This window comes from Lissotriton helveticus, chromosome 7, assembly GCF_964261635.1.
Source record: "Lissotriton helveticus chromosome 7, aLisHel1.1, whole genome shotgun sequence".
Lineage (NCBI taxonomy): Eukaryota > Metazoa > Chordata > Amphibia > Caudata > Salamandridae > Lissotriton > Lissotriton helveticus.
Genome location: NC_136068.1, coordinates 1517574327 through 1517591712, shown reverse-complemented (window position 1 = coordinate 1517591712; position 17386 = coordinate 1517574327). Strand labels below are relative to the sequence as shown.

At 43.9% G+C, this 17386-nt stretch overlaps 1 protein-coding gene across 1 annotated transcript in view; it reads left to right on the top strand.

The window, feature by feature from the left end:
* The window catches only part of LOC144770442 (cytoplasmic phosphatidylinositol transfer protein 1-like), a 321220-nt gene that overhangs the window by 186367 nt on the left and 117467 nt on the right, over positions 1 to 17386 (top strand). Inside the window, exon 2 of the mRNA XM_078654964.1 lies at positions 2392 to 2540. Within this exon, the coding sequence (XP_078511090.1) occupies positions 2392 to 2540 (149 nt within the window). The remainder of the gene's footprint in view (positions 1 to 2391; positions 2541 to 17386) is intronic.

Below are 17386 nucleotides of genomic sequence, written 5' to 3'. Positions count from 1 at the left end.
TTTAAATTGTGGTGTGGGCTTAAATAATATTGGCCGGTTTAGAATTCTGATGAAGTAAGTTAGTTGCAAACCCCCCATAAATCCAGAATAATAGGGATCTCACGACCTCTATGTGCTCAACTCTCTTGAGATCAGTGTCTTGCTATAAAGGAATGACGGGAACATTGGTAGGGAGGCATGTTAACAATTTCAAAAAAGTGTTCTCCCCACCTCCCGGTCAGTTTGTCCACCTTATAAAATACCCCTAACTCAGCTTCATACAGAGCAGCTACCTTCACACAGAGCCTTGCTTCTATAAACCTCAATTACCAGAGAAATGGCCCTTGATAAAGTAGCTTATGCTTTTTCACTATTGCTATGTGTTGTATTCTGTGATCTCTTAGTTTCCTGCTGCTCAGTCTTTATGAATGTGATGTAATAGAATGTTCATGCATGCATGGTTTGGATGGTCATTTGGAATGAGTGGGGCTGAGCATCCGGATGCTGCTCCTGGTGGGGCACATTACTTACCACCTTACCTGTAAATGAATAAACCTACCTATATATCTACACTACTGGCTACTGGATTGATTACCTAGAAGGACCTTAGTTTGATTACAAAACTATGGAGCTAGGGACAGTGTTCAGTTGTTTATTTGAGGGGACCAAGACAAGTTAGAGTCATGCATTATGCCCAAAAAGTCAAATCTAGGTACACGTTCAAACTTTTGCTGGTGGAGCCCAATGTTCCCCTTAAAGAACACTTGGATTAATTACTATATATTTTTTTGCTTTATCTCAAGGCCCTTGCTATTGCAACAGATTTTAAATGTGTTAGCAGGGACTGCAACCCCCATCAGGGTCTGTGACAATAAATAGAGGCCATCTGCAAAAAGTAAGGCAGAGACAGGGCACAATAAGCTTTGGTGAATCGTGTCTAGATTCTTTTAGATAACCAATTACATTATTAACATAAAGAGATAAAAGGGTGGGTGTGAGCATACAACCCTGTGTCACTCCCCTGTTAATGGGTATTGGAATAGCGAGTTCGCCCTGAGGGCCCCAACTGACCCTTGCATAATTTCCTTCATGCAGTCTCATTCTCTGTGATAGAGGTAGGCCTGCGTGTGCAATTCCACTCTCTTCGTGGATTTTGCAGATGTTCTCTCCGCATAGCGTGCAGAGTCCCAAAAACCTCCACTCCGTGGAACTGAGATTTCCCCTGGCTCGCACTCGCCAACGTCAAGTTGGCGACTAAGGATAATCTTACTCCAGACCACCTCCTGACTAGATTTCTCAACTCAGGCGGTTGCAGATAGCTGCTACCGCTCGCATTGAGAATCCATCCGTTCACTTTGAGGAAGCTGCCATTTATCTACTCTAGCGGCAGAAAGAAGCAGCACCTTCTTGGGCTGTGCATGGTGCAGTTTGCACTAATTTTCCAGCCCATAGCAAACACTTGGCACAAAAAATCAAATCAGTGAAACGGCACAAGCTAACACACTCCTCCGCTTGCAGAACTCTGCATAGTGTGGCAGTGAATTTTGGTCACTTTGAGGAGTTCCGCGTAGCGCAACTCCACCCAGGCCTAGATAGAAGATTCTCTGGGGCTCCTTGTTTCCCTAGGGCTCCCAGAGAGAACTCCTTGGGACCAGGTCAAAGGTTGCCCTAAAATCTGCAAATGTGAAATATAGATGGCCCCCTTTCAGCTTAATATATTTCCAAATAACACATAAAAACCTAAACACCTGGTCCACTGTACTGACCCGCGATCTAAGACCGGCTTGAAAGGGGAGTACATGACATTAGTGAGCAAACGTGTCCTTACACATAGTTCTTAATGAACAATGCTTTATTTATTTAAATTTCTAGTGGCGTTTTCTTAGCACACTTACTCTGTCAAGTCCTAAATATTCTGGTCAATAATTGCCAAACAATTGCTCTTTATTCCACTGACTATAATTGGTATTCCTTTAACAACTGAAGTCCGAGTTAGTGTGTTATACTTGTAGTCCTAGATTCGGAGATTCGGAAACAGGCAGCTACTTTTATAATTTTTCGAAGGATCAAATTATTTTCATGTATAGATTTTATATCAAGTGAACACATTTATGATATGACAAATGTACGTTAACCTGTACTAAGACCAAAGCACTTTATGAAACCACCTAGGGATGACAATTATACAGTTTTCATAAATAAATAAGTTTGAAACCATTGATAGACTATAATAGTTATTTTTTTTGTTGGAAAGTTTTTTAATGAATTTCTTAACTTTTTTTCTTCTCTCTCCATATCTCTTTCTTGTTTGCTCCTTCTTTCTGCCTCTCTATCCTTCTGTTACCACCTCTCTACTATTGCTCTGTTCCCTTTATCTCATTCTCTTCTCTGGACCTCTCCTTCTTCCGGTAGTACAAGATTGGGCAGCTCTACATGATCAGCAAACACAGCCACGAGCAGAGCTCTGATGGAGAAGGGGTCGAGGTCGTCATCAATGAACCCTTCGAGCACCCGGAATATGGCCGAGGCCAGTACACAGAGAAGAGGGTGCACCTGAACAGGTAGGCCAGAGAATGGGCATTCCTTGTCCTTACACTCTTAATATACCAAGTACAGACCCTGGCCATTTTATGTTGCCCATATCCTTTCCAAAAGCTTATTAGACTTAAACCTCAAGGGATAGGATGCAGAATAGGGGTGCACTGGTTTCAGCCTCCATTTTGTACCATGAATGCCACTGTCATTGATTTAATTTTGTCCTTGTGCTATACATGTCCCACAGCCTTGCACATTTATCAGATACAGAGCAGAATGAAGGCACGTCATAATCTTATTCATGCCATCTATGCAACTCTGTTCATTCAGTTCTCTTTGTCCACTACCCCTGTGCACCTCATGTAACTCAAGTAACTCTTTCTATTCCTTTTGCAGAACTTAGTGCTCATTTATGCTGAAATCTTTCTGAAAATGATTAATTTCTCTAATCACTGTAGTAGTCATTAAACATGCCACCCAGAGCACTGGAAGCAGAACTAGATAACACATCCCCACATAAAATGGGCATTATGTAGGAAGTTAGCTTTATATATAGTGTCCCAAGATGAGGTACACTGTGCAGAAAGTCCAGGCGACACTTTATTGGTTTACAAGGGCTTGCTTTAACCATCCCAAAGTGCTCTGTTTGTGGTAGTGTGGTCTGACAGCTTTAGTCTTTAGCAGAAGGACGTGTTGAGCATTTGTTCTGCACACAGAGTCAAAAAATGAGACACACACTCAAGAAAAAATAAGTGATCAATTTAGAAAAATAACATTGATTTTTATATTACTTTTAACACCAAGATCATTGGAATCAGGTAAGTACTTTTGGAATTTTCGTTTTTACAGAAAAACAGTTAAATAGCAAATGCTGTCAGATCATGCCTCGAACGCGGTAATGTTATCCTATGGGAGAAACAACACTGCATAGGTATACTTGCACATGGTTGTTAGGGTTAATATTTTGGACTTAAGTTGCTTAGGGGCCAAAGTCCATAGAACCACCAGCAGTTTGGTGTTACCTGCCCTTGTTTGTCCCGGTGCAGAGGCTGCTGCTTGCGATGGTAGCCTTGAGCGCTACACGGTAAAGTCAATGGAGAAACCTGTAACAAGAAATAGGCTGTAAGTGGTTACAAGTCTGGCAGAACCCAAAGGGGCACTCGGCTATTGAGGGTTCAGAGACCCTGAGACAAGGGGACACCGTCGACTGGCTCAGACTCAGTTGCGGAGGTGTTTTGTACAACAGGTCACTTGCGTTGCAGTCTCTCACTTCTTGGGGGTCGATCTGATGATGGGGTGAAAACAGAACAGCAGGTCCACTCTTGGGAATGGCCTCAGTGAAGCTTATGCCCCTCATCGGTAGGTCAGTCTTGGCTGTGTTAGAGTCCGGAATGGACACGTAACAGTCCTTGGCTGCGGTGCTGGGGGACTTCTGGAGGGTCTTTGGCTCTAAACTCCTGGGGGAGATGGAGGATACCTCTGGGAGCCATGAAGTCCTTCTACTGGGGGTGCTGCTCCCTCGGTGGACCCAATGGTCAGCAGAACGGTGTACCAGCCAGATGCAGTTGATGCCTGCAGAATGCAGAGAAGTGGCTCCTCCACTTCTTTTTTTTTTTTTTTTAATTTTTATTTGACATCTCATAAATTGCAGAAACAGACATAGAGAACAGCATTTTAGTCTCCGAACAGATTTAACAAGAACAAAAATAAAACAACAATTAATATAGAGAGCAGATATCAAAAGAAAAAGACCACAACATTATTTACATTGGTGGACAGAGTCTAGCTAGCCACTCTGATATTATTACTCCAATTCTCAATTGGTTTCCAAATCTTAATGCCCCGGGCTTTAGCCCTCCAACCTTTACAGGCAAAGATCGCCTTCTCTTGATTAAACATACCTAAGAATCGTGATAGCCACAACTGGAAGTTAGGGGGATCTGTATCTTTCCAACGGGCTGTTAATATAATACGATACACAGCTGTCCCCAAAAAGAGAGATGTTTGTTCTTCGTTGGTGTGTGACAGTGTATTATCATAGCCCAAAATGTACAAGGTGGGGGATTCGGCCACTGGGTGTCCAAACACTTCCTGCCAGAAACGCGTTATCATATTTTTCAAAACTAATAATTTTTCACATTCATAGAGCATGTGGAGTAAATGTGCCGCAGTTTTTCCGCATCTGGGGCATTCTGAGTTAGCTCTTTTCCCCCAAGAGTAGAGTTTAGCAGGGGTAAAATATAAATCATACAGAGTCTTATACAACTGTGCTTTCAAATTAGATGACATAACCAATTTTGTTGACAATATAAGTGACATATCAATATCAACATTGGGATTGTTTAGTTTCCTTGACCAGCCCTGCTCAACAGCAGCAACATCATCCCGTTGACTGACAATTAAAATATCATAGATCGTGCCAATCCTGGTTAAAGGTCTTAATAGACAGTCAAATAGGGGGATATTCTCTAATGTGATATCTGCACTTTTTAGGTTTAGAATCGTGCTGATCTGAATAAATTTGAATACACTATTGCTGGGAATAGAGAACTTAAGTTGTAGCTGTTGGAATCTTTGACCAGCAGGAAACAGTAAAAAATAACCAAGAGTCAAAACTCCACAAGTTTCCCATTTCCTAGCAATCATATCATATATAGATGGTGGTAATAAGGTAGAGTGCCATAGCGAGGTGTACTTATTATGCTTAGTAATGCTCAAATGTCTTCTAGTTTTCTTCCAAATACCCCAGACACTCAATATAATCTTAAATTTGACTTTTTTGAAATATGAAGGTTCAAGTTGTTTTACTAGGAGGCCTCTAGCCTTATCCCCGATAACCAGTTCAAATATTGAAGGAATATAGTTCTCCCCTGCTTCACTTCCCAGAGATTTTATATAGAATAGGGGCTTCATCTGCTGAAGCAGGGCTGCCAACATATAGAATCCCAAATTAGGAATTGCGAGGCCCCCTCTTATAACTGGGAGAGATAAAAAGCGGATAGATCTCCTTATCTTCCCATATCCCCATATGAACTTACTCATCTGGGATTCGAGGGTCTTGATAGTTTTATCATCCACCAATAACGGGATCGCCCGAAACAAATAAAGGACCCGGGGTAGAATGTTCATCTTAAGAAAATTGCCTCTTCCAATAATCGAGAGATGTATGCCATCTATCCGCTTTAAATCTGTTTTAATTTTTTGTATAAGAGGATCATAGTTTATTTTGATGATCTTGTCAGTTTTAGGGGATATACGGACTCCCAGATAAACGGCACTTTCTACTTTCCTGGAGTCTGTAAATTGAGTATTTTGGGTACATATAACCATCGTTTTATCCCTATTTAAGGAATACCCCGAGACTTGGCCAAATGTTTGAGTAATCTGTTCAATTTCGATTATAGCCTCCTTGGGGTGTGATGTTACTACCGCCACATCGTCGGCGTAGGCTAATATTTTAGTGTCAAATGGACCCAGAGTAATTGGTTTAATTGCCTCAGCGTTTAACAATTTTATAATAAGGGGATTTATATAGAGGGCGAAGAGAATCGGGGAACATGGGCATCCCTGCCTAGTCCCACAGGATATATCAAAGAGCCTCGACTCCTGGCCGATCGCCAAAACTCTGGCCTTCGGTGAGAAGTACATTGCTTTTAGAAACTTCATAAAACTTGGTCCCATATTATTTTGCTCTAAGACTGCCCACAAGAATGCCCATGAGACCCGATCAAAGGCCTTCTCGGCATCTAGGAGGACTACCGACATCTGGCCCCCCGCGACAGCCACGGCATCAAACATGGCAATGACACGTCTAGTGTGGTCCGTAGTGCCCTTGCCCAGGATGAAGCCGTGTTGCCACGGAGAGACCAGACGCTCCATAGTCCCCCTGAGCCGATTAGCCAAGATCTTCGAGTATACCTTCGAGTCTGAATTGATAAGAGAAATAGGGCGATAGGATGAGGGCAGTTTGGGAGGTTTATCTTTTTTTGGAAAAACCACAATATTAGTTTCCATCCATGATCTAGGGGGAATGCCACTGACTTGGATTCCTATAACTAAATCGAGGAGTAGGGGAGTTATATTACCCAGAATCTTATAAAGCTCGAGTGGAATTTTGTCTGGGCCTGCTGCCTTGCCCGCAGCTAGTTCTGCTAGAGCAGTTTGTACTTCACTCATAGTTATATCTCTTTCTAAATCTTGCCTAGTATCCGTGTCTACCCCTAAGGTGCTTTCAGACTCGGCAGCCCATCTAACCACTTCTTCTTTGATTGTAGCAGAGTCAGAGGAGTCCTCATTATTATACAGTTTCTCATAAAACTTTTTAAAGATTTCTAATATAGTCTCAGGTGTTGTATATTCTTGACCTTCTGACTCTATGCACACAATTGAATTGAGAGATTGTTTTGGCCGAGTGCTGAGTGCGAGCTGCTTCCCCACCCTCTCTCCTGTTTCATAAATCTTATTACGATGGGATTGATAGATCTCAGCTGCCCTTTGAGTAAACTTACTATTTATCTCTGCTTTGAGAATCGCCATTTCTCTCAGGATTGAACCCCCCTCTCCGCCCTGAGCAATTATGGCAGTATGCTTCTCTTCTGTTCTAGCTAACTCTTGAAGCTGAAGTTCATTCAGAATTGCACCCTCTTTCCTCTGCCTAGCTACATAACTAAGTGTCTCACCCCGTATTGACGCCTTAAAACAATCCCACACCGTGTTTCTAGATGAACTATATCGATTGCAATCCAGAAATCCTTGCGCCCATGCCTTGATATGCTCAATATATTCCCTATTGACGAGCAATTTTCTATCAAAGGTCCAGCTCGAGCGAGGTCTAACCATATTATCTATGCTAACAGAAAGTACTAAGGGATTGTGGTCCGCTATAATCTTTGGTAATTTAAAAATTCTTGCCTGGCTAGCCCAATTACTAGACATCCAAATATAATCAATGCGGACGTACTTGTTGTGGGGATAGGAAAAGTACGTGTACCCTGGGTCTTGCGGTTGCTTTAAATCCCATATGTCAGCCAAGCCTAAACTTTCCTTGAGTTGGGAAAGAGCATTATAGACTTTAGGCTTACGGCCAGCATATTTATTTCGAGCTTGATTATGTGCTAGATCCGTTTTTGGCAAGGAGATATTGAAGTCACCACAAAATATAAGTGCCTGAGACCAAGATGAAAGTTCCGTCTCAAGATCAATAAATATAGAGGGGTCATCTTCGTTAGGGGCATAAATAGAACATATTGTGATCCCGATCTTAAGTTTCACGATGACCCACCTGCCCATAGAATCAGCAGCTACCCGTATGGCCTCACCCAAAAATGGCTTAGCAAATATAGCAACCCCTATAGTCCTAGAGGTATGAGATGTACATACCAGCAAGTTAAATCCAGGGACCCTTAATATTGCCCTTTCCGCCCAAGGGATATGGGTCTCTTGAAGACATATTATATCGAATGCATTCTGGGTAATTATCCCACACATTTGTTCCCTTTTCGCCCTATCATTGAGGCCAGCCACATTCCAGGAGCAGAGTTTTACCCTAGGCATGCTGCGCTGTGTTTTTTTCCCAATCAAAATCTGCTATGACACCAAACTTGACTCTGTATTCTACGTTAGCACAACAGTTTATTTTTCTGATACTGCTTCTACAATCATGATTGCCTTTTTTAAGCATTTTGGCTCCTCCACTTCAAGGAAGATGCTGGCTGGTTGGCAAAGTGCTGGCATCCCTCCAAGTCTTTAGGAGGATGCACAGTTGTTGGACATGTTGAGTCTTTGCAATTGTCGGGACATGAGCAGGCAGGGTTTGGCATCAATTCCGGAGCTGGTCCACAGTTTTTGCGATGTCGGCTCTTCTTTGTACGTCTTCTGTTCCCATTAGACAAATCTGAGTTCCTCGTGTCAGGAGGACCACGAAATACTGAATTTAGGGGAGAATAAGGTAGCAGCCAATGGGCTACTTACCCGTGGGGTGACTACACTCCCTATACGACAACTTCCTCAGGAGAGTGGGCATAATCCTGACCCAGAGTTCCTAGTTTTAGCAAAAACAAGATGGTGAAACACTTCCTTGACTGTCCACTTCATGTGGCTCACTTTGAGGGTGTGACCAGCCTGTATGTGAGACACGCCTTCTGACTAACTCATTTTCCCACCTGCTCTGCTGCCGAATGGGCCCCAGGGCAGGGAGTGGCATTCCCATGTCTAGGGGGGGGGGGGAACAAGGTCTCTGGCCTTGATACCTTGATATGCTAAAGTCTCTAGCCGTCTTGTTAGAGGAGGTGTGATCATCTTTCTCCAGATGGGTATTGTTTCTGATCTCAGAGAGCGTGGGCTTTCTCCTGCAAGGGTCAGAAACTTATCTTTGGTGGCAGGCTTGAAGATGCCACTCAGCCAGCACACTAAGAGACTAGAAGGATTTTCAGGTGGTATACTCTAAGGTGTCCTCTTAGTGCATGTGATAATAAATCTAGAATTGGCAACAGTCTTTAGCTGAGAATGTTAATAGAGTTTGATACCAAATACTACTGGAAGCTAACATGTTGTTGAGGAATCTGTGATGACCAGTGCCCAATACACATCCTTAAGATGGCTTCCCTGATCCATTGTAATATCTTGTAATCAAACTAGACATTCCAGGGTCATATCTGCCCATGCAGCTATGTCCTCACATGTAATATAATGCACGCTGCCTTTGAGTTCTTAGGCCTGCTGTATAGGTTACTTACATATATTTAGGCTTTCCTGTTTTCAGTTTTTATTTTTGATAAATTCTGGTGGGGTTTTTTCCTTGTTTTCAAGTGATTTCCATACCTTAAAAAAACAGTTTTTATCAGTGGTTACACATTTTCGCGCCACTAAAAACAACAGAAAAGTGTTTTGCAGGTGTTTATGGAATGTTTTGCTTTCATTATTGCTTGCTTTCTGCACCGATAGAACATGGTATATAGATAGTGTATGTATCGTGTATATGTGGTCCAAATAGATTTTTGCAAATTATTCTTATTGTAGTACACCATACAATACTTCTTCAGTGAGTCTTTGCTCATGTTCGCTCGCTCTTTCCATCCCATGTTAACCTCTGTGCAAAGGCCCTCTCAACATTGGCACTAGAGACGGGCAACGCTAAAACTGCCAGTACACAATTTGTTAACTCTGGACACTGACATAGTGTTCCATGTCAATACTGGTGCACTTGAAGGATGCGATTCTCAGGGCAGGTTCTGCAACATTTGCTTTGAGCTGGGCGTTTATGCCCTCAGAGTTATTGAAGCGGTCAAAAATGAAGCAGCACTTTTGAATCTACGGAGGAAATTCCCCTTTACTGAAGGGATATAGAACTTGTACAGAGTACCACAGTGAGGTTTCATTGAATTCAAATGCCATTGGTGGTGAAGGGACATTTCTATGCATCATTGCAAGCCATTTCTCATACATTGTAAAATACATGTTCCTGAATTACTCTTCAATATTGCTTTGCTTACCAAGTGGCAAGCATTCTAACATGGAACATGTTGCAGTGCCAAAGTCACTAAAGGTGTCACCCATTCCACTCTAAAGGAGATGTTTCACATCTACACCAATTATGCTGAAGACTTGGCAGACAAGGGTTTTTTCAGACTCTAGTAATGTCCCCTACAGCAGTTATGTTTTCCTGTAAAAATCTAACAATGCAGTAGATTGTATGTTTTTTCACAACTCTATCCATATGCGACCGAAGATCCTCACATTTCTTGACTTTGGCATCATCACTCAGCATACATTCTGTAAACGGTTGCCACATGGATATAGCATTTATAAACCCTTGGACTGAGAACCATCAGCTAAGGGACACAGTTGGGGTGACTCTTTCTTTGATGCCACATAAAGCACGAAATGATACACATTTGCATTTTAGTTCCTGTGCATAAGAAAAGAGCACACCAGAATGGACTAAAAAGTCAATAGCATCCCTCATTAACTCTGAAGATTGTGAAGATGCTTTCAGCATAGCATCTAACAAGTGGCAAGGATCTCCTACACGGAATCACTTCAGCTTGGGTATCAATTTTGACAGGTCATCAAACAACTTTGTTATATACGTAGCTGAATCACTGCAAATACAAACAATATCATTCCAGTCTTTGTTGAACTTGGAAATAACCATTTTTACAGAGCATTCCAAGTGACACTGCATTCCATGTTTTCCAAAAGTCTGGTGTCATTTTTTCACCACTATCCAAGATGCTTGGTGATAGTGCTCTTTATACATATACTTGTCACTATACCTTGCATTGAATGTTTAAAGTCTGAGGTATTGGCAATTCACCTACTATCAATACTGATCCACTAGAAACTATGGGCGAATGTATTAAGGGTTTTTACACATTCTGTGTGGGTAAATGTGATGACACATAATAGGAAAGATTCTTATGAAACCACCCATTTTACCTATAAGTGAAAGAATCAAACACAGCCAAAATAACAAATATGATTTTGATATTTCCTGATTCTCACCAGTTTATAATATAATTAAACAAGGCCTAAAACATGCTTCTAAACCCTGCATATTTAGACCAAAGACCACAAAACTGAAAAAAGGAAGAATAAACAATATTTTAGTGGCACACCTAAACAACAAAACTCAAGCAGAATAGTGTTAGCCCAGTCTTTCTCACTGCTAGCTTGTATAACAAAGTTCCATTGTATTGACCCCTTCAGAAAGAAAAACAAGCATTAGAAATGCAATCGGGCTCGGATTTATTTGATTTTGAGCTAATGGAATTGTAAATGGCAATGTCTTTTCACCATGTGTGTGCATGTGGTGTGTAGTGGTATTATGTGAGTTGGATTGTAATTTTACCAATGGTGTCATGCTGTGCTTTAGATGAATATGTTTAAAAGAAAAGTGTACCATACTGCGATTGCTACAAAAGTTAATTGTGGATGCGTTAACAATTGATGCGTGCACTGATGGCTGGTGGTGTGTGTGTTTGGTGGAAAAGTGCACTGGCGCCTGGAGGTGTGTGTGCCTAGTGGAAGGGTGCATTGACGGCTGGTGGATGTGTACTTAGTAAAACAGTGCACAGATGGCTGATGGTGTGTGTGTTTGGTGAAAGAGTGCACTGACGGTTGCTGGTGAGTGCGCCTTGTAAAAGAATGCACTGACGGCTGCCTGGTGTTGTACGCCTGATGGTGTTTGTGCTTGGTGAAAAAGTGCATTGATGGCTGGTGGTGTTTGGCCCTGGTGAAAGGGTGCACTGATGGCTGGTGTTATGTTGTTGTGTGTGTGTTTGTGTTTGTAGAGGTGAGTCTGTGGGGGTGAGTCTGTGGCGGTGAGTCTGTGGTAGTGAGTGTGTTGTGGTGAGTGGTGATGAGTGTGTGGTGGTGAGAGAGTGGTGTGTGTGTGGTGTGTGTGTGTTATGTGTGTGTCGTGTATGATTGTGTGGCTGCTCTGTGTCTTCATCCTTCTTGGGTCTGCAAGCAGCCAATGCCTACCATTGAAGCCTGATCTGTGCTGATCTAATCTGCAGGGCTACTCTGTGTCTTCATCCTTCTTGGGTCTGCAAGCAGCCGCTGCCTACCACTGAAGCCTAGTTCCCTTCACAACAGCACGGCAGACACGCACATGCCGCACTGCCGATCTGTGCTGATCTAATGTGCAGGGCTGCTCTGTATCTTCATCCTTCTTGGGTCTGCAAGCAGCCGCTGCCTGGCACTGAAGCCTGATCTGTGCTGATCTAATCTGCAGGGCTGCTCTGTGTCTTCATCCTTCTTGGGTCTGCAAGCAGACGCTGCCTGGCACTGAAGCCTGATCTGTGCTGATCTAATCTGCAGGGCTGCTCTGTGTCTTCATCCTTCTTGGGTCTGCAAGCAGCCGCTGCCTGGCACTGAAGCCTGATCTGTGCTGATCTAATCTGCATGGCTGCTCTGTGTCTTCATCCTTCTTGGGTCTGCAAGCAGCCAATGCCTACCACTGAAGCCTGATCTGTGCTGATCTAATCTGCAGGGCTGCTCTGTGTCTTCATCCTTCTTGGGTCTGCAAGCAGCCGCTGCCTAACACTGAAGCCTAGGTCCCTTCACAACAGCACGGCAGACATGCACATGCCGCACTGCCGATCTGTGCTGATCTAATGTGTAGGGCTGCTCTGTATCTTCATCCTTCTTGGGTCTGCAAGCAGCCGCTGCCTGGCACTGAAGCCTGATCTGTGCTGATCTAATCTGCAGGGCTGCTCTGTGTCTTCATCCTTCTTGGGTCTGCAAGCACCCGCTGCCTGGCACTGAAGCCTGATCTGTGCTGATCTAATCTGCAGGGCTGCTCTGTATCTTCATCCTTCTTGTGTCTGCAAGCAGCCGCTGCCTGGCACTGAAGTCTGATCTGTGCTGATCTAATCTGCAGGGCTGCTCTGTGTCTTCATCCTTCTTGGGTCTGCAAGCAGCCGCTGCCTGGCACTGAAGCCTGATCTGTGCTGATCTAATCTGCAGGGCTGCTCTGTGTTTTCATCCTTCTTGGGTCTGCAAGCAGCCGCTGCCTACCACTGAAGCCTGATCTGTGCTGATCTAATCTGCAGGGCTGCTCTGTGTCTTCATCCTTCTTGGGTCTGCAAGTAGCCACTGCCTGGCACTGAAGCCTGCTCTGTGCTGATCTAATCTGCATGACTGCTCTGTGTCTTCATCCTTCTTGGGTCTGCAAGCAGCCAATGCCTACCACTGAAGCCTGATCTGTGCTGATCTAATCTGCAGGGCTGCTCTGTGTCTTCATCCTTCTTGGGTCTGCAAGCAGCCGCTGCCTAACACTGAAGCCTAGTTCCCTTCCAAACAGCACGGCAGACATGCACATGCCGCACTGCCGATCTGTGCTGATCTAATGTGTAGGGCTGCTCTGTATCTTCATCCTTCTTGGGTCTGCAAGCAGCCGCTGCCTGGCACTGAAGCCTGATCTGTGCTGATCTAATCTGCAGGGCTGCTCTGTGTCTTCATCCTTCCTGGGTCTGCAAGCAGACGCTGCCTGGCACTGAAGCCTGATCTGTGCTGATCTAATCTGCAGGGCTGCTCTGTGTCTTCATCCTTCTTGGGTCTGCAAGCAGCCGCTGCCTGGCACTGAAGCCTGATCTGTGCTGATCTAATCTGCAGGGCTGCTCTGTGTCTTCATCCTTCTTGGGTCTGCAAGCACCCGCTGCCTGGCACTGAAGCCTGATCTGTGCTGATCTAATCTGCAGGGCTGCTCTGTGTCTTCATCCTTCTTGGGTCTGCAAGCAGCCGCTGCCTGACACTGAAGCCTGATCTGTGCTGATCTAATCTGCAGGGCTGCTCTGTGTCTTCATCCTTCTTGGGTCTGCAAGCAGCCGCTGCCTGGCACTGAAGCCTGATCTGTGCTGATCTAATCTGCAGGGCTGCTCTGTGTCTTCAGTCTTCTTGGGTCTGCAAGCAGCCGCTGCCTGGCACTGAAGCCTGATCTGTGCTGATCTAATCTGCAGGGCTGCTCTGTGTCTTCATCCTTCTTGGGTCTGCAAGCACCCGCTGCCTGGCACTGAAGCCTGATCTGTGCTGATCTAATCTGCAGGGCTGCTCTGTATCTTCATCCTTCTTGGGTCTGCAAGCAGCCGCTGCCTGGCACTGAAGCCTGATCTGTGCTGATCTAATCTGCAGGGCTGCTCTGTGTCTTCATCCTTCTTGGGTCTGCAAGCAGCCGCTGCCTAACACTGAAGCCTAGTTCCCTTCACAACAGCACGGCAGACACGCACATGCCGCACTGCCGATCTGTGCTGATCTAATGTGCAGGGCTTCTCTGTATCTTCATCCTTCTTGGGTCTGCAAGCAGCCGCTGACTGGCACTGAAGCCTGATCTGTGCTGATCTAATCTGCAGGGCTGCTCTGTGTCTTCATCCTTCTTGGGTCTGCAAGCAGACGCTGCCTGGCACTGAAGCCTGATCTGTGCTGATCTAATCTGCAGGGCTGCTCTGTGTCTTCATCCTTCTTGGGTCTGCAAGCAGCCGCTGCCTGGCACTGAAGCCTGATCTGTGCTGATCTAATCTGCAGGGCTGCTCACTGCTGGTATTGCTAATGCAAACATCGATGTTATTAATATTTTTTGCTGTAATTCCTTGGCATTTAGTGTTCTTAGTATTACATTTACAGAACGGCAAACGAGGCACGCTTGCAGAGCCTCCAGGGTTTTTATTGATTGTTCTATATTTCTGTAGCCTACTTACATAACTAAAATTTCAGATGTATCTGATTTCTCTCGCGGGATATGGTGGATTTGTGCATTAAGATGTGTGTGCAGTTCAAAACATGTTGATTGCTTTGTATTGGCATCTAACCACGTCACCATGCTAGATGAGCATTGCAGAGGGTAGCGCAGATTTCCACTGCATCGTGATTGAACGTTTTGCCACTATCGGAGCTAAATTAAAAAATCTGGATTGTATTGGCATCTAACCACGTCACCATGCTAGGTGAGCATTGCAGAGGGTAGCGCAGATTTCCACCGCATCGTGATTGAACGTTTTGCCACTATCGGAGCTAAATTAAAAAATCTGGATTGTACTATTTGCTTCTTGTGCTTACCGGTCAGTCCTAGTATGCAGGATTCTGCTGTGTCTCCCACTACTATATTTGTAACTGTCACTAGGATCTTTATCAAATCTGCCTCTTTTTCAGCCACAAAAAGGCTGCAGACGAACGCGCGCCCTATACATGCAATGCAGGATGGTGAACGCGCTCCCACCATCTGGATTGCATTAGAAGGGCACTCTCACAGCTCCTAATTAAAATTAATGGTCTGCCGTGCGCGAAACCGCACAGAAAATGCCAAAAATGGCGGACGAACATTACATATGCCCTATCACATGAAGACAACTAAAAAAACACCACCGCGAGGACCAATTACCATTCAGCTTATAAAATAAAGCACTGGAAATGTACGAGCAAAGAAGAATTTCTCCAGCATGAGCCAGAAACTCGCTACAATACGGCTCGCAGCTCCTCCCCACTTTGTGGTGACGTCGCCGAGCCCGTAAAAATGACTCTTTCACTATCTTTTTTCTTTCTTTTAATGGCATTTCATTTCTGGTTGTGCAGGTGTTTTTTCCGTGTTTATATGTTTTCAACAGTGAGGGGTATTTCTCTTTCAGTGGGGGTTTATCAGTTATTACAGGTATAAACCTAAAACCCCACAGCCTACATATATTGCATGCAGTGTCATTGGGAATGGCACACAGGGTGTGTGCCATATCGTGTTTTCACAATGGTTTGCACCATTTCATGCCGCCTGCTATAGCAGTTTGCATGGCTTTTGGTGTGGGTCCCTTAGGTGAAATAATAACTTCTGCGGCCCTTAGGGACCACCTTTAATACCCATGCCCAGGGTACCATTACTAGGGACGTACAGGGGTGCTAAAGGATTTGCCATTTGGTTAATAATTGAACATGTGGTTTGTTTTAAGGAAATAGCACTGGCATTGGGGCCTGATTAGTCAGAGGAGAAAACTAGCATCTAGTAGTTAAAAGGGGGCAAAATGCTGGGGGACAGCTGCAGCAAAATTCTAGTTTCCTACTCATTATCAGCATGTCCTGAAAGCCCATTTCATTTTGGTGAGAGACCTGTGCAGATGATGTAAGTCAACTTTGGGAAATAATTTATTGATAATAATGATTTTTATAGTGCCTGCATGTGGCTACAGCCAGTTTGTTCACTGTCATAGGTCACCTTAAAGACACCGCACAACATTGTGGGTGATTCAGGAAAAGGTGTGCAAAGCTTCCTCATGTGGGTCTTCAATTTCAGGCTTCTGAGCAGATGAGTAGCCTGTCCCTCCGACTTGGGTGCTGGATCTGGATGTCGCAGTGTGAGGGCGAAATGCCCATTTCGAAGAGACCCATCCTCAGACTAGCCTTTGAATGAACACAGATAGGGTTGACATTTCTCAACTGGAGTCAAAGAGTTACAAGGTGGTGCACCCTGGACACTGATCATTCTGCCTCATTGATATTGTTGGTGAGTCGCATGATTACTATGTGTGAGATGCCTACAAGACTGATTAATATCACTAATGCATCACAACATATGAAAGAGCAGTTAGTTGCCTCTCAATAATCAGTTCTATGGGTTGGGTCCCTTGATTCAAGCTCTAGCATAAGATGTAAATGAAAGTAATCTTCAACTTTGCATTGAACCAATTGGCAGTGGAGAGATTTGCAAATACATAACCTCCATGAACCTTCTCTCTGGACTGGAAACAGTTGAAAAGCAACAAAGAGATGTATTAGTCTTGGTTAGTTCTGTTTTGATTCAATTCCAGGACACATGGCCAACTTGATCAGTCCATTGCTAAAATGCTGCCACTGTAAATTCCTAAGATACTTTGAGCACTGACATCCATCTGCCAGGTGATCTTTTCTAAGATTATAAATAGAAAGATGAAATAATTCACATACCTGCAATAATAGCTCTCGGGGGCGTTTTTTGGGGACTCAACTTTCACCACTGATAGGAACATGAAGATCTACTGATTAACTGGGGCTTTCAGGAGCTTATGAAAGTCTTGGGTTCTTGAAGAGGAAGGAAGAGCATGCGCCTATAATGCCAAAGAATTAATTTGTTATCCATATTGTTAGAATTTGAGGTTTCTGATTGGAAGAGTACACACCCTGTCCACGAAGGAGCCATAATCTTAGTCAGGGTAAATCAGATACACAACCTAAATTAACCTGTGCTCACCCTCTAGTAACTTGGGACAGACCAGTCAGGCTTAACATATGAGGCAATGTGTAAAGTATTTATGCACACTTTAACACAGTGAAAACACCACAAAAGAACTACACACCAGTTTCGAAAAATAGAGAATATTCATCTGGGTAAAACAATATCAATACGACAAAAATC